The 24,233-nt window shown below is 66.4% G+C and overlaps 1 protein-coding gene across 5 annotated transcripts in view; it reads right to left on the bottom strand.

Moving 5' to 3' along the window:
• Window positions 1–1,696: 1,696 nt before the first annotated feature.
• Window positions 1,697–24,233, bottom strand: part of ACIN1 (apoptotic chromatin condensation inducer 1) — a 28,413-nt gene continuing 5,876 nt past the window's right edge. Inside the window, exons 2-18 of one of the 5 annotated variants that reach the window (XM_089774486.1) lie at window positions 16,476–16,541; window positions 16,256–16,367; window positions 15,202–15,296; window positions 13,202–15,022; window positions 10,061–10,222; window positions 9,833–9,918; window positions 9,012–9,150; window positions 6,145–6,190; window positions 5,865–6,001; window positions 5,474–5,626; window positions 5,241–5,391; window positions 4,982–5,127; window positions 4,721–4,828; window positions 3,539–3,646; window positions 2,961–3,261; window positions 2,668–2,768; window positions 1,697–2,212 (exon numbers count right to left, since the gene is read on the bottom strand). In XM_089774486.1, the coding sequence (XP_089630612.1) occupies window positions 1,940–2,212; window positions 2,668–2,768; window positions 2,961–3,261; window positions 3,539–3,646; window positions 4,721–4,828; window positions 4,982–5,127; window positions 5,241–5,391; window positions 5,474–5,626; window positions 5,865–6,001; window positions 6,145–6,190; window positions 9,012–9,150; window positions 9,833–9,918; window positions 10,061–10,222; window positions 13,202–15,022; window positions 15,202–15,296; window positions 16,256–16,367; window positions 16,476–16,541 (4,005 nt within the window). In that variant the 3' untranslated portion in view covers window positions 1,697–1,939. Of the gene's footprint in view, window positions 2,213–2,667; window positions 2,769–2,960; window positions 3,262–3,538; window positions 3,647–4,720; window positions 4,829–4,981; window positions 5,128–5,240; window positions 5,392–5,473; window positions 5,627–5,864; window positions 6,002–6,144; window positions 6,191–9,011; window positions 9,154–9,832; window positions 9,919–10,060; window positions 10,223–13,201; window positions 15,023–15,201; window positions 15,297–16,255; window positions 16,368–16,475; window positions 16,542–24,233 lie in introns of all 5 variants that reach the window. The other 4 variants (XM_089774485.1, XM_089774488.1, XM_089774487.1 and 1 more) reach the window with 4 other exon arrangements.

A 24,233-nucleotide genomic window follows, 5' to 3' on the forward strand; every position in this document is an offset into this window, starting at 1 on the left:
GTCTTCCCGGCAACGCCGGTGGTTTGGCGGCACGGAGCTGGCAGCCGGCTCTCGCACGTGCCCCCCTGCCAGGGTGGGGCTCGCTCTGCAGCAGCTGAAACCACCAGGGCTGCCTCCACCGCGCCCACTGGAGCCTCGGTGCCGGGATCAGAGCCCGAACCCAGCTCGGACGCAGGTCCCAGCCTGGGCAGCCGCACTCCTGTGGGCGGACTGGCAGCGAGGTCTGGGGAGGGAGGGAGGGATTCCTCCCTCGGGGACCACGGCATCCCGCGGTCGCGCCCACGTGGCAGCTGTTGGAAGGGCCGGGGAGACCGGTGCCGTGGCGGTACCGGCGAGGCGCATCCCGGCTCGGAGCCGTGCTGAGGGACCGGGAGACGGGCAAACGGTGCCGTGGAGCCAGAAATCGAGGCCAGGAAGCCTGTAGGGGCGGAGACCAGGTGGGCCCCCCCCAGGAGGGAGCCGGACGAGGTGGTGGGATCCGGGTATTAGTCCCTCCCTGCCTGCAACGTCTGGGGCCAAAGGGGCTGAAAGGGGGGGGGCTCCCACTGCTCTGGGTTGTCAGTGGCAAGTCCGGGCCCAGGCTCGGCGCCCCGGGGGCCTCACCAGTTCCCATGGCTCCGGCTTGGTTCTCACCGCGCCCATCTCAGGCCAGGGGGGCCTCTCCCACGGCTGCTTGTGACCCTCCCTCGTCCGGGAGGTGGACGCGGGGCTCCCGGCGCACCTGGGCCTGAGCCGCACATCAGGGCAGCCGTGCTCCCAGCAGGGTTCCAGCTGATTTTGCAGCTCCCTGTGGCCTGGCCCCCGCGGAGGTCACGGCCACGGAGCTCGGAACCACGGGCCAGGGGACGACGCCCCAGAACGCCCAAGGAGCCGGGAGGAAGCGCGACTGCGAGACGTCCCTGCCCCCGCCCAGGAGGGAACCGCGCCCCTTGCGCCAATGGGAGGCGCCCGCCGCCAGCAAGCACCCGGCCAGACTCCCGTCCCCCCGGCGCGGGGCAGGGGACACGCGGGGCCTGAGCGCCGGCCTGGCGGGTTTGAAATTCCTCGGGGCTACCCCCGGCTTAGAGCAGAAAAGGCCTTTTCCAGCCCCCCGCGTCAGTGCAACAGGACAGCTCGGGGGGTTCAGCTGGGCAAGGGGCCGGGAAGGGGCCGACCAGTCGCCTTCTCTTTCTGCTCCACACCAGGGGGGGGTCCCGGGAGACGCCTGCTCCGCTGGCCGAGTCGCCCCCCACGTGGCCCCCTTGCGGCAGCCGCCCCAGCGGAGCGCAGAGGCAGAGGGCGAGGAAATAGCTCCCCCAAGTCTCGGGGAAATCCAGAGCCGGGCCTCCTCATCCTTCCAGGGGCGGAGCAGCCGGCCACCTGCGCCACCATCTAGGGCCGCCAGGCGCCCGCAACGTCGGCCTGCTTTAACCGACTTTTATCAAGGAAAATTACAAAGGAAAGGGCCCCCCCAGTGACACCCACAAACACCCTCCAGCCCCCCTTGAACACTCGGCCCCAGACTGGATCTCGACTGGAAGGAGCAAACACAGCCCTTGAAAGACGCCAGCTCCAGAGCAATCAAGGGACCTGGTCCATTTCCGTCCCACACTCGCCTCTTGGGGCAGCCCTGTGGGAGCAGGGGGAAGGGCACTGGACAGGTGGGGGTGCTGCACCCCCCGGACCGCCCCCACGAATCACACACACCCCTCGCGTATGAAACTAACTCCGGCTTTTATTCCTCTCGATTCCCAGCGACAGCAGAATAAAAAAACATTTGTCCCAAAATAAAATACAAATTAACGGGGTTCGGGGGATGCGCCCCAGGGAGCGGGGGCGACAACCCAGGGATCTGCCGGGGGGGCAGAATTATCCCCCTCCGTAACCCAGCTGGCCCCAGCAGAGTCCTGGGCTGGCCCGTGGGGGGGCTGGGCCCACCCCCCCCAGCTGTCCATGAGCCTCAGCGCCGGCCGCCCCGGTCCCGCACAGGGGTGCTGCGGCTCCGGCTCCGGCTGTGCCTTTTGGCCTCCCGGCGCTCCCGGCCCCCCCTCTCGGCGCCCCCCGCCCCCCCAGGGGCGCCCCCGGCCCCGCGCTCCCGGCTGTGCTCCCGCCGCTTGTCGCGCTCGGCCTGGCGGCTCCGCTCCCGCTGGCGCGACTCCTCCTCCTCCAGCTCCTTCCGGCGCCGCTCGCGCTCCCGCGCTCGGGCCGCCCGCTCCGCCTGCTTCTGCACAAACTGCCAGAAAGGGGGTGAGTCCCGGAGCCCCCGACGCCCCCCAAATGCAAGGGACAGGCCGAGTCCCGGAGCCCCCGACGCCCCCCCAACCTCAGGAGACAGGGCGAGTCCCGGAGCCCCCGACGCCCCCCCAACCTCAGGAGACAGGGCGAGTCCCGGAGCCCCCGACGCCCCCCCAACCTCAGGAGACAGGCCGAGTCCCGGAGCCCCCGACACCCCCCCGGAGGCCCCCCAAATGCAAGGGACAGGCCGAGTCCCGGAGCCCCCGACGCCCCCCCGGAGGCCCCCCAAATGCAAGGGACAGGCCGAGTCCCGGAGCCCCCGACACCCCCCCAGAGGCCCCCCAAATGCAAGGGACAGGCCGAGTCCCGGAGCCCCCGACGCCCCCCCAACCTCAGGAGACAGGCCGAGTCCCGGGCACCCCCGACGCCCCCCCAGAGGCCCCCCAAATTCACCTGGGTGTCGGTCAGGGGCAGCCAGTAGATGCAGGGGGCAGCCTTGGTCTTGCGGAACAGATCGTCAAGCAGCTTGGCCGGGGGCTCCTCCGGGGCCTTCTCTGAGGGAGGCCGGGGGGCGGGTCAGTGGGGGTTTCGGGGGTCAGATGCTCTGCCCCAGCCAAGCTCCATCCTCAGCTCCCTGCCTGCTCCCAAAGCTCCTCCCCCTGCAGCCAAGCTCCTCCCCCTCCCCTTCCCTCCCCCTCCCCCACTCCCCAGGCCCCGCCTCCTCCAGCCCCAGCCCCGCCTCCTACCTTTCTTCTCCGCCTTCTTCTCCTTGGCCTTGGGCGGCTCCTTGCGGCGGCGCTCGCGGGAACGGGAGCGGGGCCCCTCGCGCACCTTGTCGCGGTCCCACTCGCGCTCGGCCCGCGTGCGCTCCCGCCGCTCCATCTCCCGCTCCCGCTCCGCCCACTGCTCCCGCACCGCCCGCTCCGGCTCCCGCGAGCGCTCCCGGGGGGCTGAGCGCCGGCCCCCGCGCCCCCCGGCTGGCCCGGGCCCTGGGGCCGCTGCTGCCTCCACCGCCCGCTCCGCTAGCAGCCCCCGGTGGAAGTCCAGCTGGGGGGAGACAGGGGGTGAGACGGGGTCTTGAGCCCCCCCAACTGCCCCAACCCGGCCCTGCCCCTCCCCCCTCAGCCACCGCCCCGCCCCCCCCAAGGCCCCGACCCTCCCTGCTACCCCCAAATCCTCCCCCCAGCCCCCCGACCCCCCCAATCAGCTCTGATCTGCACCAAACTCCTCCCCCGTCAAAGCCCCCCATTAGGGCCCCGGGGGGGGGGGGGGGACACCCAGAGCTGACAAGCCCCACTCCCCCTCCAGTAGCCGGCCCAGGTACCTCATCCTGCTCGGCGAAGTCTGCCGACAAGAACTTGGGGTTGGACTGGGGCCATTTCACGCCGTGCAGGGCGTTGCGGGTCAGCACGGCCTCCTCCAGGGTGGAGTACTGCGGGGAGAGAGAGATGGAGCCGGGTGGGGACGAGCGGCCGGTGCGGGGGGTGGGGAAGGGACGGAGAGATGGAGCCGGGTGGGGACGGGCGGCCGGCACGGGGGGGGGGGGAGGGAGAGATGGAGTCGGGTGGGGACGGGCGGCCGGCGCAGGGGGGGAGGGAGGGAGAGATGGAGCCGGGTGGGGACGGGCGGCCGGTGCGGGGGGTGGGGAAGGGACGGAGAGATGGAGTCGGGTGGGGACGGGTGGCCGGCGCAGGGGGGGAGGGAGGGAGAGATGGAGTCGGGTGGGGACGGGCGGCCGGTGCAGGGGGGGAGGGAGGGAGAGATGGAGCCGGGTGGGGACGGGCGGCCGGTGCGGGGGGGGGGGGGGAGGGAGAGATGGAGTCGGGTGGGGACGGGCGGCCGGTGCAGGGGGGGAGGGAGGGAGAGATGGAGCCGGGTGGGGACGGGCGGCCGGTGCGGGGGGTGGGGAAGGGACGGAGAGATGGAGTCGGGTGGGGACGGGTGGCCGGCGCAGGGGGGGAGGGAGGGAGAGATGGAGTCGGGTGGGGACGGGCGGCCGGTGCAGGGGGGGAGGGAGGGAGAGATGGAGCCGGGTGGGGACGGGCGGCCGGTGCGGGGGGTGGGGAAGGGACGGAGAGATGGAGCCGGGTGGGGACGGGCGGCCGGCACGGAGGGGGGGAGGGAGGGAGAGATGGAGTCGGGTGGGGACGGGCGGCCGGTGCAGGGGGGGAGGGAGGGAGAGATGGAGCCGGGTGGGGACGGGCGGCCGGTGCGGGGGGTGGGGAAGGGACGGAGAGATGGAGCCGGGTGGGGACGGGCGGCCGGTGCGGGGGGCGGGGAGAGAGAGATGGAGTCGGGTGGGGACGGGCGGCCGGTGGGGGGGGAGGGAGGGAGAGATGGAGCCGGGTGGGGACGGGCGGCCGGTGCGGGGGGTGGGGAAGGGACGGAGAGATGGAGCCGGGTGGGGACGGGCGGCCGGCGCAGGGGGGGAGGGAGGGAGAGATGGAGCCGGGTGGGGACGGGCGGCCGGCACGGAGGGGGGGAGGGAAGACAGACGGACACTCACGGTGACGTAACAGTGCGACTTGATCTTGTCGATCCAGAAAGCCTCTTCCACCAGCGTCCCCGTGCGGCCCAGCAGCTCCTTCAGCTGGGCCAGTGTGAAGGGCCGCACCTGCGGGGGGAGGGGGTGTCAGTCACAGCAGCGCCCCCCCCCCCAACCAGCCTGAGACTTGCTGGCCCCAGCCCCTCCCCCGCTGGCTCCGGGCCCGGTGGGCACAGCTCCGTCTGGCCCCCCCCCCCCCCGCCTGGGCTGGCCCCCACTCACCAGGTTGCAGATGTGCACGATGGGGCTGGGCTTGGCGCGGGGGGGCGAGGGGAGCTGGGCCGTGCGCACGGGGTCGTCGATGGTGATGGAGACGCCCGAGCGCTGCTGGCTGATGGAGCGGCGCGTCAGGGTGTCGCTGAGCGTCACTGGGGGGGCAGAGAGGGATCAGCCAGACACGGGGGCTCCCCATCACGCGCCCCTCCCCCGCTCAGCCCCGCCCCACATCATGCCCCAAGCCCCCCTCCCTCTCCCTACCGACCTTTCTTGACTTCGTGCTCCACGGGCGGGGGCAGGGCCAACTCTGCTGTGACTTGGGGGGGCTCCGGCGGCTCCTCCTCAGGCTCCTTCTCTTCCTCCTCCTCCTCCTCCTCCTCGCCCCGCCCGTTCTCCTGCCCCTCGGCCGGCACCACCTGCCACGGGAGACAGGGAGCTCGTGGGGAGCGGGCTCTGGCTGGGGGAGGGGAAGGGCCCGGCAGGACTCCCCCCACGTACCTGCGTGACCGTCCGGCAGATCTTCAGCCCCTTCTCGTGGGCGGCCGGCTCGCCGTGGCGCTCCCCCTCGTCCTCCGAGATGCGGGCGTCGTCGGCGTGCAGGTCCACCACCGCCTCCTGGCCCGCCGCCGGCTTCATCTCGGGGATCAGGCTCTGCGGGCCAGGAGAGCAATGGGGCCACGGCACCGTGCCCCCCGGCCGGAGGGACCAGGAGGCCAAAGGGGCCCAGGTGTCTAGGGCGGGCCCCCCAGCGGGCACAGGCCGGGGGAGGGGCGGGCCCCCCAGCGGGCACAGGCCGGGGGAGGGGCGGGCCCCCCAGCGGGCACAGGCCGGGGGAGGGGCGGGGACCCAGGCGTGTGGGGCAGGTCCCCTGGCACCCAGCCCCCCATACCTTGAGCGACTCGGTGGTGATGCTGATCGACGGCTTCTTCTGGGTGGTGGCCGTGCTGGCCCCCCAGCGCCGTTTGCGCCCGCCCGACGGGCCGCCCTCTGTGTCGCTGTTCCCCGCCGCTGCCCCCTTGGCCGCCGCTGCAACCCAACAGCCAATCAGAGCACAGCACGGGGGCACGGCCCAGGGCCCCCCCGCACCCACAGACCGCCCCCCTCTGGCCGGGGAGGGGGCAGTGCTCCGGACCTCGAGGGAGGGGCACGGGGCAGGGGGCGTCACTTACACACGACCGAGATCTTCCTCTTGAAGGCCTTGTGCTGGGCTGTAGCCTGCGGAGAGAGGGGAGGAGGGAGCGAGAGAGGAGGGAGAGAGGAGGGAGAGAGCCCCGCATGGGGGGGGGGCTGGTCAGAACCTCTGCGTGGAGCAGCGGCCCCCGGGCCCGCTGGGGCGGGGGGGCGCGCGCAGGTGGCTCAGCTGGGGCTAAGGGGGGGCGACGGGGGAGGGGCCAGACAGTCCAGGAATAATGGGGCTCCCCTCCCAGCAACAGGGTAGGGCTCAGCCCTGGGAAAGGAGGGGACCCCACAGCCAGCCCCACGTTCTGCCGCCCATCCCCCACACTGCCCCACCACCAGCCCCCCACACTCCTGCTGCCCCCCTTGTCCCTGATCCCCCTTATTGCCCCCGATCCACCTCACTGCCCCCGCCAGCCCCACATACTGCCCTCATGATCCTGCCCGCCCCACACTGCCCCCGCCAGCCCCACCCCCATAGCCATGATCCCACTCCCCGGCCTCCCATGATACCCTCACACCCTGCCAGCCCCCCCCATCAACTCCCCATAACCTGCTCCCCCCCACGCTCTGTGAGCCTGCGTGACCCTCCTCTGCCCCTCCCCCCCGACCCTCCTGGATTTATTCCTGGAAAGCTCAAACCCCAAAGAGAGAGCTGGGGGCCCCGCTCCCCACGGATCGCCTCACCCCGGCAGGCTGCCCCCCACCCCCGAAAGCTCCATACAAAGAGTTGAACCAAAAACCTCCTTCGTCTTTAAAGAGCACAAGGAAACCCAAGAGCCAAGGAATAACACTGCTGCCAATGGGGCCAGGTACCATCTCACACCTGGGGCGTCCTTCGTCGGCCAATCGCACCGCAGTGCCCAGGGTAGCTAGGCAACGGCCGGTCCAATCGCAACGCGCCCTTCCAGGTTTGGAGGGGCGGGGCGGGGCCACAAGAGACAAGGTGGTGGTGGAGGAACCTAGCGCTGGTGTCCCAGAAGGAGAGAGGGCAAAGACAGGAGCCACCCGCTGGCAGGGGGCTGGGTGGAGAGTCCCAAGAGAGCGGGCAGCCGGGGGGCCACGGTCCTGGCTGGCACAGTCCGGAGCATAACGGAGACCCCAGAGGTGGAGGTCCTGGCAGAGTCCGGAGAGCAACGGAGACCCCAGAGGTGAGAGCAACGGAGACCCCAGAGGTGGAGGTCCTGGCAGAGTCCGGAGAGCAACGGAGCTCCTGGGGCGGAGGAGACCCCCAGGGCGGAGGTCGTGGCTGGCGGAGTCCGGCGCCCCCGGGGCAGAGGAGGACCCCAGGGTGGAGGTCGTGGATGGCGGAGTCCGGCGCCCCCGGGGCAGAGGAGGACCCCAGGGGCGGAGGTCGTGGATGGCGGAGTCCGGCGCCCCCATGGCGGAGGAGAACCCCAGGGTGGAGGTCGTGGATGGCGGAGTCCGGCGCCCCCAGGGCAGAGGAGGACCCCAGGGGCGGAGGTCGTGGATGGCGGAGTCCGGCGCCCCCGGGGCAGAGGAGGACCCCAGGGGCGGAGGTCGTGGATGGCGGAGTCCGGCGCCCCCGGGGCAGAGGAGGACGCCAGGGGCGGAGGTCGTGGATGGCGGAGTCCGGCGCCCCCGGGGAGCTGCAGCGTTGCAGGGATGCCGGAGAAGCGAAGGTCTTCAGCACTTATCCCAGGCGAGTTCTGTCCCCGGGGCCCAGAGCAAGTGCCCAGGGGCTGGGAGTCCTTGAAGCGCGCCCCAAGAGCCGCAGAGACCCCCGCAGGCTGGAGGAGCACCCCGGGTCCTGGCACGCTCTGGAGAGCAACGGCCCAGGGCAGGGAGATCACGGGAGCAGCTGAGTTCTACCCGCAGGGCTGGAGACTTTGGAGCAAGTCCGGAGCGAGGCAGGGCCCCAGGAAGGGAAGCTCAAGAGCTCGTTCTGCCCCCGGGGGCCGGAGGACCCTGCAGCAGGTCCCAAGAGCAGGGCACCAGGGTCCGGAGGTCCTTGGCGTAGGTCCCACGAGAACAGGAACCGCTGGCGGCAGACCCATTGGTACAGGTCCTGCAGCTAGACCCCCAGGTGGTAAGAGAGGGGTCTGCAGCAAATCCGTCGGCCTGGAGAGCCAGGGGCTGGAAGTGACCCCCAAGTCCTTGGACAGTCCCATCAGCCTGGGGCCCCCGACAGCAAAGGTTCACGAGCAGCAGGCCTGGCGGCCCCATGTGCCGACAGCACCCCGGCAGCGCTGCCTGCCCCACGAGGCCGGGAACTCGGGGGCTCGCGCTCCCCTCCCCCCGCCCGCTCTCTGTCTCTCTCTCCGTGTCTCTCTGGCGCGTGCGCCCGCTGGGCCGGATGCTCTTTAAAAACGTGGATCAGAACAGAGGAGTCCAGAGGAGAAGGTCAACGGGGGGATGGGGTGGGGCGCGGGGGGGTCCCCGGCTGCGGGGGAGGGGGTGCCCCCGGCTGGGGCGAGCACCGAGGAGGGGGCGGAGCTCGGGAGAGCAGGACCTCGTGACAAGGCGACATTGTGCAGCCCCAACCCCACCGCAGCCCCCCAGGCCCTGCGCCCTCAGACTACGGCTAACGGGGGGGCCAGGGGGAGGCTTGGCTGGCTCTGGCAGGGGGCGCCCAGGAGAGAACCCCCAAGTTGGTGGGCAATCCATGCGGGCTTCTCCCAGCCCCCCGTCTCCTCCACTGTGAGCAGCCCTGGACGCGGGGGAGCCCCCCATCACCTTGGAAAGGGGGCAGAGCCCTTACCTACCCTGGTTTGGCCAGCAAAGCCCTCCCCTTCGGCAGCCCCCGCCCTCCAATCCATGCTGGCTGACCTAACCCCTCCCTCCAGGACCCCCACCGCCCCGCCTCCCCCCCAAGCCACAGGGCACCCCGCCATGCTACCTCTTTCCTCTCCTCGTCCTCGGGACCCCCGTCGGGGTGCTCGTCGGGGCCGGGGACCTGTGCAGGGGGGCCGGCTGGGGGGCTGGTGCCAGCCTGGTGGGGCTCCAACTCCATGGGTACCTCCTCCTTTTCCTCCTGACTGCTGGGGGAAACGGCGGGGGAAGGGGGGGTAAACGGAGGGTGGCCCCTTCATCAGCCCCTCTACCCCCGAGCCCCGCCCCCACGGAAACTCCTCCACGCAGCCCCCCACCCCCCGCCAGGCCCAGCAGGGCGGGGGCAGACAAAGGGAGGGAGGGATGAATGGGGGAGGGGGCGCGGCGGGAGCGAATGGAACGCGGATGAATGGGGGCGGGGATGAATGGACCGGGGACGAGTGGGGGCGGGGATGAATGGAACGGAGGATGAATGGGGCGCCGCGCGGGGATGAATGGCGCCGGGCGGTGAATGGAGCCGGAGGTGAATGGGCAGGCACCGGGCCGGGTCTCACCCGCGGGGCCGCGGGCCCGGCATGGAGGCGGCGGCGACGATGGCGGCTCAGGGCTGCGGGCTGGGCCGGGGCAGCGGCGGGCGACGAGCGGGCGGGGCGGCCATCTTACCGCTACCCAGCAGCCCCCGCGCCGGGGGCGGGGCCGCCGCAGCCCCCCCCCCCGCGCAGCCCCCCCCCCTCGGCTCAGCCCGGCTCCCTCACCCCTCAGCCCCCCCCACACGCCGCAGCCCGACTCCCCGCCCCCCTCATCACTCTCCCCGGCCCACCCTTCCAGTCCCCCCCCCCCAGCTCAGGGACCCAGGCCACCCCTCCCACCCGACCCCTGGTCACTTACTTCTTCCGCTGCCTCTCTTCTGCCTGGCCCAGCGAGTCCCCCCGGGACCCTGCCCCAGCTGGGCCCCCCAGCGTCAATGAGCCGCCCTGTGGGGAGAGGGGGAGGCTGCGTTAGAGGGCTCCCATTCCTGGCCCCCCTCCCAGGCAGCCATGCCCCCCGGAGGGGAAAAGCCCGTGCCTCATTTCTCCCCAGTACTCCGACCCTCCCCCCACCGAGCCCCCCACATACCCGGTGTGACTCCGGGCTGGGCTGGTGCTTATGGCTGGGGCGTCTCTGGGGGGCTGGTGGGGGCGAGGCGGCTGGTCTGCCCTCTGCCCTGGGACTCTCCGGTGCTTCCTGCCGTCGTGCGGCGGGGCTGGGGCCGGCCCGCAAGGCTTCAGGGCTGCGCGTCTGGGGTGCCCAGACAAACAGAGCTTTAGTGACACAGCAGCTCCAGCCAGACCTACAGCTGGTTCTAGAGCAGGCAGGCTCCGTGGGGACCGAGAGCGTGGCCAGGATCTAGAACCAGCAGGGGTTGGAGCAGGACAGGGTCTAGCACAACCCAGCTCAGAAAGGCCAGACTGGGCCCCTCTTGCCTGCCACTGGCCAGGTCCAGAATAAGACAAGCATGGAGCCAGCCACCCGCCAGCCACTCCTAGCAGCTGGAGGTTTGGGACCCGGGCTGCAGGAATGTGGCCTACAGTGCCCAACCCTGTTAGCTTCTGACCTCGCACCATCCCCTGGCAGGGAGTTCCACAGGTTAATGTGGCCTGACCACAGCCTGCTGCCTTTTCATGAGGTCTGGGCAGGGGCAGCTCTGAGACCCAGTCCCCATCTCCAGCCCAGGCAGGACATTACAGCCTCCATCCTACCCACGCTGTCTCTGCCCCCACTGCAGGGCCCCCCGCACCCCAAATCCTTTGGGGCAGACGGGATACCGCAGGTGGGCATCCAGGGATCTAGACGGGGGCAGGGAAGATTTCCTGCCTCGCTTTCTCCGTATGGCGAGCGGCCACAGCCCCGGGTCCCTCGCGTGGCGGCAGCTCCCGTGGCCCACGGCTACGCGGGCAGGGCGGGCGCTGCGCCTCACCCGGGCACTTCCCTGCGCTGAACTTCCTCGCCCGCGCCAGTGCCCAGCCCCGAGGTGCCCCCGCTCCCCTCGGCCTGAAAGAGTCTGGGGAATTCTGTGGGGCCCGGCTTTCCCCGCCCCCTCCACCGGGCCGTGGTGTTCCAGGGATGCCCGCAGCCGGGGGGCAGATTTCCCTTCTCACAGCTCTTGGTGTCGTCCAGTCCCAGCTCCTGGTAGCCTGGGGTCTGGGACACCCGCTGCCCAGCTCTGTGGCCGATCCCACTGCTCTGCTTCGCTGGGCACCGAGGGTCGGCAGGCCCGGGCACTGCCAGGTTCCCCGGAGAAACAGCCGTGCCAGGAGCCAGCCTGCTGGGCTCACGACCGGTCCCGTAGCACCGGGTTCATTCATCGCCACACGCTGCCTCGCTCTCCACCCTGTCACCCCAGACAGACTCTCCCTCCGCCCAGGCAGCGAGGAGCAATGGGGAGAGCGTAGCCTGAGGCTCCCTCAGTGCCTCGGTGGGCTGGGGCCCTACCAGTCGCTCTCAGCCGTCCTAGCCTGGACTCCATGTGTCTCCTGAGAGTTGGGCCTCTCGGCGCCTTTGGCCACTGCCCACCTCCGGCTCAGCCGGGGGTTGGGTGCTCTGACTGGGCTACCCGTGTCCGCCTCCCTGATGCACCCTGCAATTTGCAGGCATCTCATCTGCTCCGAATTCACAGGTCCCTGGCTTCCTGAGGTGGTGACAATTCCCTTCGGAACACTGATGCTGCCATGGCAGGAGACTCCCGCCTGTATGTTCAATGGGTCGCTCAGCGCCCCAAGAGCCAGATGCCCCCCTGCAGGGGCTGGCACTGGAATGGACTGAGCCAGACCATGAGACGGAAGCTCCGTTTGGGTTGTGACTTAGAACACCAGGACTAAGTCTGGCACAGGTCTAGTCCCCACAACATGGCTCTGAAGCAAGGCTGGGTTCTAGATCACACTGGGAGCAGGAACCGGCAGGGACGGGGATCTAGAGCACGGAGGCAGGTCTGGAACAGGCCTAGCCCCCAGAACATGGCTCTGAAGCAAGGCTGGGTTCTAGATTGCACTGGGAGGAGGAACCGGCAGGGACGGGGATCTAGAGCACGGAGGCAGGTCTGGAACAGGCCTAGCCCCCAGAACATGGCTCTGAAGCAAGGCTGGGTTCTAGATCACACTGGGAGCAGGAACCGGTAGGGACGGGGATCTAGAGCACGGAGGCAGGTCTGGAACAGGCCTAGCCCCCAGAACATGGCTCTGAAGCAAGGAGAAGTTCTAGCAACAGCCAGGAGACAGGGATCTAGAGCACAGAGGCGGGGCTAGAGCAGGCCTAGCTCCCAGAACATATCTCTGAAGCAAGGCTGGGTTCTAGCAACAGCCAGGAGAGACGGGGATCTAGAGCACAGAGGTGGAGCTAGAACAGGCTTAGCCTCCAGAACATGGCTCTGAAGCAAGGCGGGGTTCTAGCAACAGCCTGGAGAGACAGAGATCTAGAGCACGGAGGCAGGTCTGGAACAGGCCTAGCCCCCAGAACATGGCTCTGAAGCAAGGCGGGGTTCTAGCAACAGCCAGGAGAGACAGAGATCTAGAGCACAGAGGCGGGGCTAGAACAGGCCTAGCCCACAGAACATGGCTCTCAAGCAAGGCGGGCCTAGCCCACAGAACATGGCTCTCAAGCAAGGCGGGGTTCTAGCAACAGCCAGGAGAGATGGGGATCTAGAGCACGGAGGCGGGGCTAGAACAGGCCTAGCCCCCAGAACATGGCTCTCAAGCAAGGCGGGGTTCTAGCAACAGCCAGGAGACAGGGATCTAGAGCATGGAGGCGGAGCTAGAACAGGCTTAGCCTCCAGAACATGGCTCTCAAGCAAGGCGGGGTTCTAGCAACAGCCAGGAGAGACGGGGATCTAGAGCACGGAGGCGGGGCTAGAACAGGCTTAGCCTCCAGAACATGGCTCTCAAGCAAGGCGGGGTTCTAGCAACAGCCTGGAGAGACAGAGATCTAGAGCACAGAGGCGGGGCTAGAACAGGCCTAGCCCACAGAACATGGCTCTCAAGCAAGGCGGGGTTCTAGCAACAGCCTGGCGAGACAGAGATCTAGAGCACGGAGGCGGAGCTAGAACAGGCTTAGCCCCCAGAACATGGCTCTCAAGCAAGGCGGGGTTCTAGCAACAGCCTGGAGAGACGGGGATCTAGAGCACGGAGGCGGGGCTGGAACAGGCCAAGTGCTCCAGAACCAGGCGTAGGCACGGAGCAGGGTTCTAGATCCCATGGTGCACAGAGCTAGCAGCTCGGGGCTCACCTTCCTGCTGCTGCTGGAGCTGGAGCGCGAGCGGGAGGCCTCGCGCTTCCTGGTGGGGGATGCGGAGCGGCTGGAGCGGGACCCGGAGGAGGTGGAGTCGGAATCTGAGTTGGAGCCACTCCTCCGCCGGCACTTGGGGGGAGGGGAGGGCGATGCTGGGCAGGTCTCCGACAGCCTCTCCTGATTCGGGGGGCCCTCCTTGGTCAGCAGCGGGGGAGGGGGCTCATCCTCCCCGGGGGGGGCCACTGGTGCCTCCCCTTTCAACAGCTGGGGAGGGGCAGGAGAGTTGGGGGTCACAGCCACACCCCCTTCCTGTGAGATCTCCGGGGGTCCTTCTGCCTCCTCCTGGGGGACCCCCCTGTCTTCTTGTAGTCTAGCAGCCCCTTTCTTCTCTAGGGAACCCTCCAATGGAGGAGCTGGCGGGCTGGTCTCCCGCTTCTCCCGGGGGGCCGTCAGGCTCGGCTCCTCCTTCTCCCGGGGGGCCATTGAGCTGGGCTTCCCCTTCTCCCGGGGGACCAGCGGGCTGGTCTCCCCCTCTTCCTGGGGGGCTGTTGGGCTCAGCTCCTTCTCCTGGGGGGTCACTGGACTGAACTCCTTCTCCCGGGGGGCTGGCAGGCTGGGCTCCCCCTTCTCCTGGGGGGTCACTGGACTGGACTCCTTCTCCCGGGGGGCTGGCAGGCTGGGCTCCCCCTTCTCCTGGGGGGGGGTCACCGGACTGGACTCCTTCTCCCGGGGGACTGGCAGGCTGGGCTCCCCCTTCTCCTGGGGGGTCACTGGACTGGACTCCTTCTCCCGGGGGACTGGCAGGCTGGGCTCCCCCTTCTCCTGGGGGGTCACTGGACTGGACTCCTTCTCCCGGGGGGCTGGCAGGCTGGGCTCCCCCTTCTCCTGGGGGGTCACTGGACTGGACTCCTTCTCCCGGGGGGCTGGCAGGCTGGGCTCCCCCTTCTCCTGGGGGGTTACTGGACTGGACTCCCTCTTCTCCTGGAGGGCAGAGGGGCTCGGCTCCCCCTTCTCCTGAAGCACTGCCGGGCTGGTCTTCCCCTTCTCCCGGGGGGCTGGCAGGCTGGTCTCCCCCTTCTCCCGGGGGGCTGGCAGGCTGGTCTCCCCCTTCTCCCGGGGGACTGGCAGGCTGGGCTCCCCCTTCTCCTGGGGGGTCACTGGACTGGACTCCCTCTTCTCCTGGAGGGCAGAGGGGCTCGGCTCCCCCTTCTCCTGAAGCACTGCCGGGCTGGTCTTCCCCTTCTCCCGGGGCGCTGGCAGGCTGGTCTCCCCCTTCTCCCGGGGGGCCCGAGTCACAACTACCCCTGTTCCCGGGGGTTCGGAGGCCCTGTTCATGGCCCTTTCCTGGCTTTCAGCTGGGTCGGGCTCCCCTGTTCCCTGGTGCGCTGGGGCCTGGGCTGATCCCCTTCCCTGAGGCCCTGATGGTTTGGGGCCCCCCGTGGCGGGGACCTCAGGCCGGCCCACTTCGTCGGGTGCTGGAGACCTGGGCACCCCGGTCTGTCGGGGAGCTGGGGCCTTGAGTCCCCCCTTCTCCTGCTGAGACCCCCTGACGTCCTGGGGTGAGCTGCTCGCGCGGAGACCTGGAGGCCAGGCCCCGCCTCGCTCCTCCTTCCGCTCCAAAGCTTTCACTTCCTCCTCCTCCTCTTCCTCCTCCTCTTCCTCATCTTCCTCCTCCTCCTCCTCGTCCTCCTCCTCCTCTTCCTCCTCCTCTTCCTCCGGCTTCAGGGCCTGCCGGGGCGCGCTCCTCCGGCTCCTGGGGGCCTCCCGCTCCTCCGGGCCCACAACCTGGGCCCCCTCCGCAGGCTTGGCGGCTCTGGCCTGCGAGAGAGGGGGAGCAGGTGAGAGGGGGCCCCCGGTCGCTCCCCCCGCAGCAGGCCCCCACCTTCCCCGCTCCCTGCAGCGCGGTGCCCCCACTGCCTCCCCCCGCAGGACACCCTGGGGCCAGCCCCCCACTCCCAGCAGCACGGCGCCCCCTAGCTGTGTGCCGCAGAACTGACCTGCCTGACCCGAGTGGAGCGGCGCTCCTGCCTCCTGGTCCCCTCCTCATCGGAGTCGTTTCTCTCCCGGGAGATGGGGTAGCTCTTCCCGGAGGCTGGGGAGTGACAGGGAGCCATCAGCTCAGGAGTCCAGCCTTCGCCCTGCTCTAGGGCCTGGCACCATCGACTTCTCGAAAACCCCCTGTTCTGGATGCCTGAGGCGGCTGAATCTAGATCCTGCCTGTTCTAGAGGCCAGGCCTGGAGACGCTGAACCCCTAGGCCAACACCCTCCTCCATTCTTGCTGCCTCTCTGGTTTTCTAGCTCCTCAGGCAGCGAGCCTCCTACATTAGCCAGGATCTAACCCACCCCGACTGGATGGCAAAGGATCATGGGAGCATGCATTCCCCCCAAACCTATCGGATCCGTGTGGGTCTAGAGTGGTGTAGATTCTAGGCCAGCATCGAGTTCTCCCCCAATTTTCTGGAGGAGAGCGCGTTCTAGCTCTCTGTTGAATAGGCTCTCAAAGCAAGAGTGAACCAAGGGGTCTAGATCCAAGCGACGTTCTAGGTATCTCAGTCTAGAGCTCCTCCCCGGTTCTCAGAGGCTGGGTGAGTGTGGCAAGGAGCACTCCTGAGCAGAGGCAATGACACAGCTCCAGGGAGAGTGAGGTTCTAGATCATAGCAGGGTTCTGGGTCTCTCACACCCTGGCGAATCCCAGGCTGGGGCTGTACGTTCTAGACCCATCCACGTGCTATAGTTACCGAGTCCCACTCCAGAACACTCGTTCCAGAGCCTGCTGTTCTAGAGTCCTCTCGGCCACCTGCTCCACAGGCAGGCTGCTCTAGCCGCAGAAAGGGGGAGGGGTGAAACAACGGCAGCCACCCTGCCATTGGTTGACTCCCCCTCTAGTCAGCCAATCAAGGGCATCCATTTCCACCGCACCCGGGGGGTGGGCTCTGAGGAAGGCCCGTCCCCACTGGCTGAATGGCGAGGGGGGTCCCAGTCAATCAGAGGTGGCTGGTGGAGCTGGGCTCCCTGGGCACGAAGGACCCGGCATCCACCCCACACTCACCCTCCAGCTCCGCTGCCTCCCGGGCCTCCCTCTGCAGCCGCTGCTGCAGCAGCTCATGCTGCTTCTCCAGGTATTGCTTGATGAAGCTGTTCTGACTCATCTCCTCCCCGATCTGCAGGGAGACGAGAGGGTGAGAGGCAGGACGCCTGGGCTCCCGTCCTGGCTGGGGGGGCGTGTCCGGTGGGGCTGCCTGCCCCTGCGCCCCGCCCCGGGGTCTCACCTGAGAGTTGGGCTGGAAGGTGGCATGGAGGGTCGAATGCTTCTGCAGGTTCTCCAGCATGAGGGCCTGTGGCGGAGAGACACCGAGTTCAGAGGCGGCGCCAGCCCCTGGCTCCTCCAACCCACGGCCTGCTGTCCTAGGCCTGTTCTCAGGGTCCGCCCCAGCCCAGCCTGTCCAACGCCTCCTCTGATCTCCCCACAGCCCTCCAGCCCGCTCTCCCTCCCAGCCCTAGCCCCCCACCAGCCTTCGTCCGCACCCCCGTCCCACCCAGCCCATCAAGCCAACATTCAAGCCTCATCCAACATGCCCCCGCCGTCAACTCTCTCAACACAATGCTCGTGAATTGACCAGTTCAACGTTTGCCATCCAACCCACCCGGCCCTCCACCGCCTTGCCCAAGACAATCGCAGATCTAACCACCTTGCTCGGGACATCCACCATTACACCCAGCCCTGCACAGCCTCTGCTACGCTCCTTGACGTCCCCCCTACATCCACCACTCAAAGCAACTTCACTGCAGCACGTCTGTCAGCTGTGCTCCACTCCATCGTCTACCCACCCAAGCCAATTCCATCGCACAACGCAACTACAACCCAACTCAACACCAGCTGCCCACCCAACCACCACCCAATCCAATTCCATCGCACAACGCAACTACAACCCAACACCGACTGCTCACCCAAACACCACCATCCAATCCAATTCCATCGCACAATGCAACTACAACCCAATTCAACACCAGCTGCCCACCCAACCACCGCCCAATCCAATTCCATCGCACAACTCAACTACAACCCAACCCAACATCGACTGCCAACCCAACCACCACCACCCAATCCAATTCCTTCACACAACGCAACTACAACCCAACTCAACTCAACACCAGCTGCCCACCCAACCACTGCCCAATCTAATTCCATCACACGACTCAACTACAACCCAACATCGACTGCCTACCTAACCACCAATCCAATTCCATCGCACACCTCAACTACAACCCAACCCAACATCGACTGCCCACCCAAACACCACCACCCAATCCAAATCCATCGCACAACGCAACTACAACCCAACTCAACACCAGCTGCCCACTCTACCACCGCCCAATCCAATTCCATCACACAACTCAACTACAACCCAACATTGACTGCCCACTCAAACACCACCACCCAATCCAATTCCATCGCACAACGCAACTACAACCCAACATCGACTGCCTACCTAACCACCAATCCAATTCCATCGCACACCTCAACTACAACCCAACATCGACTGCCCTCCCAAGCACTACCACCCAATCCAATTCCACCGCACAACTCAACTACAACCCAGCGTTGACTGTCCACCACACCACCACCCAATCCAATTCCACTGACCAACTCAACTATAACCCAACCCAACATCAGTTGCCCAATGAAATAACCACCATCCAATTTAATTCTACATTGTAAGTGAACAACACAATGGCTGCCATGTAACCCACTCCCTGAACTCAACCCAACACAACCACCACTATCCAATCCAATCCCCCTATGCAACCCCAACAACTCAACTCAGCATTGACCACCCAAAGCAACAGCTGCCATTCAACCCACTATCACTATATATAGCTTAGACACAACTCAACCCAACACCCATCATCCAAAGCAATCCTATCCTATAATTCACAACAATACAACATCCAATGCTAGCACATTTGCTCCCTCATTACACTGTACCCTTCAACCACAAGTCCTCCAGCTGTGAACTGTCCAACTCTAACATCCACATGATGTCCTCCCTTGGTGGAAGAAGTGGGATCTCCCTGTAAGGCCCTACCCTTTTAGTGACAACACTGGGATCTCCACAAAGCCTTGCTGCTCATTGGCTGGAGAAGTGGGACTGCTCCCCGACCCTCACTGGTACCAGGAGTGGGATCTCTCTGCAAGGCCCTGCCCTCCAGAGTGGCAGGAATGGGATCTCCCTGCCCCCCCAACTGGAGGCAGAAGTGGGATCTTCCAAAAAACCATCTGTTCATTGGTGCCAACAGTGGGATCTCCCAACAAGGCCCTGCCCCCTCCCCGAGTGGCAGCAGTGAGATCTCCCCAAAACCCTGCCGTTCACTGGTGGCAATGTCACAGAAAAGCCCTGCCCCACTTAGTGTTAGCAATGGGATCTCTCCAAAACCCGGCAGATCACTGGGGGCAATAAGGGGATCTCCCAGCAAGGCCCTGCCCCCCCGAGTGGCAAGAGTGGGATCACCCCAAAAAACAGCTACTCATTGGTGGCAAAGGTGGGATCTCCCAGCAAGGCCTTGCCCCCCCTTACTGGCAGGAGTGGGATCATCCCCAAACCCTGGGGCTCACTGGTGGCAAGGGTGGGATCTCCCCCACTTAGTGGCAGCAGTGGGATCATCCCCAAACCCTGGTGCTCACTGGTGGCAAGAGTGGGATCTCCCAGCAAGGCCCTGCCCCCCCCTTAGTGGTAGCAGTGGGATCATCCTTAAACCCTGGTGCTCATTGGTGGCAAGGGTGGATCTCCTCCCCCCCTTAGTGGCAGCAGTGGGAGCATCCCCAAACCCTGGTGCTCATTGGTGGCAAGGGTGGGATCTCCCCCTCCCCTCCTAGTGGCAGCAGTGGGATCATCCCTAAACCCTGGTGCTCATTGGTGGCAAAGTGGGATCTCCCCGCCACTTAGTGGCAGCAGTGGGATCATCCCCAAACCCTGGTGCTCACTGGTGGCAAAGTGGGATCTCCCCGCCCCTTAGTGGCAGTAGTGGGATAATCCCAAAACCCTGGTGCTCACTGGTGGCAAAGGTGGGATCCTCCCCCTTAGTGGCAGCAGTGGGATCATCCCCAAACCCTGGTGCTCACTGGTGGCAAAGGTGGGATCCCCCCCCTTAGTGGCAGCAGTGGGATCTCCCCCAAACCCTGGTGCTCACTGGTGGCAAGGGTGGGATCCCCCCCCTTAGTGGCAGCAGTGGGATCTCCCCCAAACCCTGGTGATCACTGGTGGCAAGGGTGGGATCCCCCCCCTTAGTGGCAGTAGTGGAATCTCCCCCAAACCCTGGTGCTCACTGGTGGCAAGGGTGGGATCCCCCCTTAGTGGCAGCAGTGGGATCTCCCCCAAACCCTGGTGCTCACTGGTGGCAAGGGTGGGATCCCCCCTTAGTGGCAGCAGTGGGATCATCCCCAAACCCTGGTGCTCACTGGTGGCAAGGGTGGGATCCCCACCTTAGTGGCAGCAGTGGGATCATCCCCTAACCCTGGTGCTCACTGGTGGCAAGGGTGGGATCCCCCCCCTTAGTGGCAGAAGTGGGATCATCCCCTAACCCTGGTGCTCACTGGTGGCAAGGGTGGGATCTCCCCCCCCTTAGTGGCAGCAGTGGGATCTCCCCCAAACCCTGGTGCTCACTGGTGGCAATGGTGGGATCCCCCCACCTTAGTGGCAGCAGTGGGATCTCCCCCAAACCCTGGTGCTCACTGGTGGCAAGGGTGGGATCCCCCCCCTTAGTGGCAGCAGTGGGATCATCCCCAAACCCTGGTGCTCACTGGTGGCAAAGGTGGGATCCCCCCCCTTAGTGGCAGCAGTGGGAACTCCCCCAAACCCTGGTGCTCACTGGTGGCAAGGGTGGGATCTCCCCCCCCTTAGTGGCAGCAGTGGGATCTCCCCCAAACCCTGGTGCTCACTGGTGGCAAGGGTGGGATCCCCCCCTTAGTGGCAGCAGTGGGATCTCCCCCAAACCCTGGTGCTCACTGGTGGCAAGGGTGGGATCCCCCCCCCTTAGTGGCAGCAGTGGGATCATCCCCAAACCCTGGTGCTCACTGGTGGCAAAGGTGGGATCCCCCCCCTTAGTGGCAGCAGTGGGATCTCCCCCAAACCCTGGTGCTCACTGGTGGCAAGGGTGGGATCTCCCCCCTTAGTGGCAGCTGTGGGATCATCCCCTAACCCTGGTGCTCACTGGTGGCAAGGGTGGGATCTCCCCCCCCTTAGTGGCAGCAGTGGGATCTCCCCCAAACCCTGGTGCTCACTGGTGGCAAAGGTGGGATCCCCCCCCTTAGTGGCAGGAGTGGGATCTCCCCCAAACCCTGGTGCTCACTGGTGGCAAGGGTGGGATCCCCCCCCTTAGTGGCAGCAGTGGGATCATCCCCAAACCCTGGTGCTCACTGGTGGCAAAGGTGGGATCCCCCCCCTTAGTGGCAGCAGTGGGATCTCCCCCAAACCCTGGTGCTCACTGGTGGCAAGGGTGGGATCCCCCCCCTTAGTGGCAGCAGTGGGATCTCCCCCAAACCCTGGTGATCACTGGTGGCAAGGGTGGGATCCCCCCCCTTAGTGGCAGTAGTGGAATCTCCCCCAAACCCTGGTGCTCACTGGTGGCAAGGGTGGGATCCCCCCCCTTAGTGGCAGCAGTGGGATCTCCCCCAAACCCTGGTGCTCACTGGTGGCAAGGGTGGGATCCCCCCCCCTTAGTGGCAGCAGTGGGATCATCCCCAAACCCTGGTGCTCACTGGTGGCAAGGGTGGGATCCCCACCTTAGTGGCAGCAGTGGGATCATCCCCTAACCCTGGTGCTCACTGGTGGCAAGGGTGGGATCCCCCCCCTTAGTGGCAGAAGTGGGATCATCCCCTAACCCTGGTGCTCACTGGTGGCAAGGGTGGGATCTCCCCCCCCTTAGTGGCAGCAGTGGGATCTCCCCCAAACCCTGGTGCTCACTGGTGGCAAAGGTGGGATCCCCCCACCTTAGTGGCAGCAGTGGGATCTCCCCCAAACCCTGGTGCTCACTGGTGGCAAGGGTGGGATCCCCCCTTAGTGGCAGCAGTGGGATCATCCCCAAACCCTGGTGCTCACTGGTGGCAAAGGTGGGATCCCCCCCCTTAGTGGCAGCAGTGGGATCTCCCCCAAACCCTGGTGCTCACTGGTGGCAAGGGTGGGATCTCCCCCCCCTTAGTGGCAGCAGTGGGATCTCCCCCAAACCCTGGTGCTCACTGGTGGCAAGGGTGGGATCCCCCCTTAGTGGCAGCAGTGGGATCTCCCCCAAACCCTGGTGCTCACTGGTGGCAAGGGTGGGATCCCCCCTTAGTGGCAGCAGTGGGATCATCCCCAAACCCTGGTGCTCACTGGTGGCAAAGGTGGGATCCCCCCCCTTAGTGGCAGCAGTGGGATCTCCCCCAAACCCTGGTGCTCACTGGTGGCAAGGGTGGGATCTCCCCCCTTAGTGGCAGCTGTGGGATCATCCCCTAACCCTGGTGCTCACTGGTGGCAAGGGTGGGATCTCCCCCCCCTTAGTGGCAGCAGTGGGATCTCCCCCAAACCCTGGTGCTCACTGGTGGCAAAGGTGGGATCCCCCCTTAGTGGCAGGAGTGGGATCTCCCCCAAACCCTGGTGCTCACTGGTGGCAAGGGTGGGATCCCCCCCCTTAGTGGCAGCAGTGGGATCATCCCCAAACCCTGGTGCTCACTGGTGGCAAGGGTGGGATTCCCCCCCCCTTAGTGGCAGCAGTGGGATCTCCCCCAAACCCTGGTGCTCACTGGTGGCAAGGGTGGGATCCCCCCCTTAGTGGCAGCAGTGGGATCTCCCCCAAACCCTGGTGCTCACTGGTGGCAAGGGTGGGATCTCCCCCCTTAGTGGCAGCTGTGGGATCATCCCCTAACCCTGGTGCTCACTGGTGGCAAGGGTGGGATCTCCCCCTTAGTGGCAGCAGTGGGATCTCCCCCAAACCCTGGTGCTCACTGGTGGCAAAGGTGGGATCCCCCCTTAGTGGCAGGAGTGGGATCTCCCCCAAACCCTGGTGCTCACTGGTGGCAAGGGTGGGATCCCCCCCCTTAGTGGCAGCAGTGGGATCATCCCCAAACCCTGGTGCTCACTGGTGGCAAAGGTGGGATCCCCCCCCTTAGTGGCAGCAGTGGGATCTCCCCCAAACCCTGGTGCTCACTGGTGGCAAGGGTGGGATCCCCCCCCTTAGTGGCAGCAGTGGGATCTCCCCCAAACCCTGGTGATCACTGGTGGCAAGGGTGGGATCCCCCCCCTTAGTGGCAGTAGTGGAATCTCCCCCAAACCCTGGTGCTCACTGGTGGCAAGGGTGGGATCCCCCCCCTTAGTGGCAGCAGTGGGATCTCCCCCAAACCCTGGTGCTCACTGGTGGCAAGGGTGGGATCCCCCCCCCTTAGTGGCAGCAGTGGGATCATCCCCAAACCCTGGTGCTCACTGGTGGCAAGGGTGGGATCCCCACCTTAGTGGCAGCAGTGGGATCATCCCCTAACCCTGGTGCTCACTGGTGGCAAGGGTGGGATCCCCCCCCTTAGTGGCAGAAGTGGGATCATCCCCTAACCCTGGTGCTCACTGGTGGCAAGGGTGGGATCTCCCCCTTAGTGGCAGCAGTGGGATCTCCCCCAAACCCTGGTGCTCACTGGTGGCAAAGGTGGGATCCCCCCACCTTAGTGGCAGCAGTGGGATCTCCCCCAAACCCTGGTGCTCACTGGTGGCAAGGGTGGGATCCCCCCTTAGTGGCAGCAGTGGGATCATCCCCAAACCCTGGTGCTCACTGGTGGCAAAGGTGGGATCCCCCCCCTTAGTGGCAGCAGTGGGATCTCCCCCAAACCCTGGTGCTCACTGGTGGCAAGGGTGGGATCTCCCCCCACTTAGTGGCAGCAGTGGGATCTCCCCCAAACCCTGGTGCTCACTGGTGGCAAGGGTGGGATCCCCCCCTTAGTGGCAGCAGTGGGATCTCCCCCAAACCCTGGTGCTCACTGGTGGCAAGGGTGGGATCCCCCCCCCTTAGTGGCAGCAGTGGGATCATCCCCAAACCCTGGTGCTCACTGGTGGCAAAGGTGGGATCCCCCCCCTTAGTGGCAGCAGTGGGATCTCCCCCAAACCCTGGTGCTCACTGGTGGCAAGGGTGGGATCTCCCCCCTTAGTGGCAGCTGTGGGATCATCCCCTAACCCTGGTGCTCACTGGTGGCAAGGGTGGGATCTCCCCCCCCTTAGTGGCAGCAGTGGGATCTCCCCCAAACCCTGGTGCTCACTGGTGGCAAAGGTGGGATCCCCCCCCTTAGTGGCAGGAGTGGGATCTCCCCCAAACCCTGGTGCTCACTGGTGGCAAGGGTGGGATCCCCCCTTAGTGGCAGCAGTGGGATCATCCCCAAACCCTGGTGCTCACTGGTGGCAAGGGTGGGATTCCCCCCCCCTTAGTGGCAGCAGTGGGATCTCCCCCAAACCCTGGTGCTCACTGGTGGCAAGGGTGGGATCCCCCCTTAGTGGCAGCAGTGGGATCTCCCCCAAACCCTGGTGCTCACTGGTGGCAAGGGTGGGATCTCCCCCAAACCCTGGTGCTCACTGGTGGCAAGGGTGGGATCCCCCCCTTAGTGGCAGCAGTGGGATCTCCCCCAGACCCTGGTGCTCACTGGTGGCAAGGGTGGGATCCTCCCCCCTTAGTGGCAGCAGTGGGATCTCCCCCAAACCCTGGTGCTCACTGGTGGCAAAGGTGGGATCCTCCCCCCTTAGTGGCAGCAGTGGGATCATCCCCTAACCCTGGTGCTCACTGGTGGCAAAGGTGGGATCCCCCCTTAGTGGCAGCAGTGGGATCATCCCCTAACCCTGGTGCTCACTGGTGGCAAGGGTGGGATCCTCCCCCCTTAGTGGCAGCAGTGGGATCTCCCCCAAACCCTGGTGCTCACTGGTGGCAAGGGTGGGATCCCCCCCTCCCTTAGTGGCAGCAGTGGGATCTCCCCCAAACTCTGGTGCTCACTGGTGGCAAGGGTGGGATCCCCCCCTTAGTGGCAG

The sequence above is a fragment of the Pelodiscus sinensis genome, chromosome 30, assembly GCF_052426305.1.
Source record: "Pelodiscus sinensis isolate ZL-2025 chromosome 30, ASM5242630v1, whole genome shotgun sequence".
Classification (NCBI taxonomy): domain Eukaryota; kingdom Metazoa; phylum Chordata; order Testudines; family Trionychidae; genus Pelodiscus; species Pelodiscus sinensis.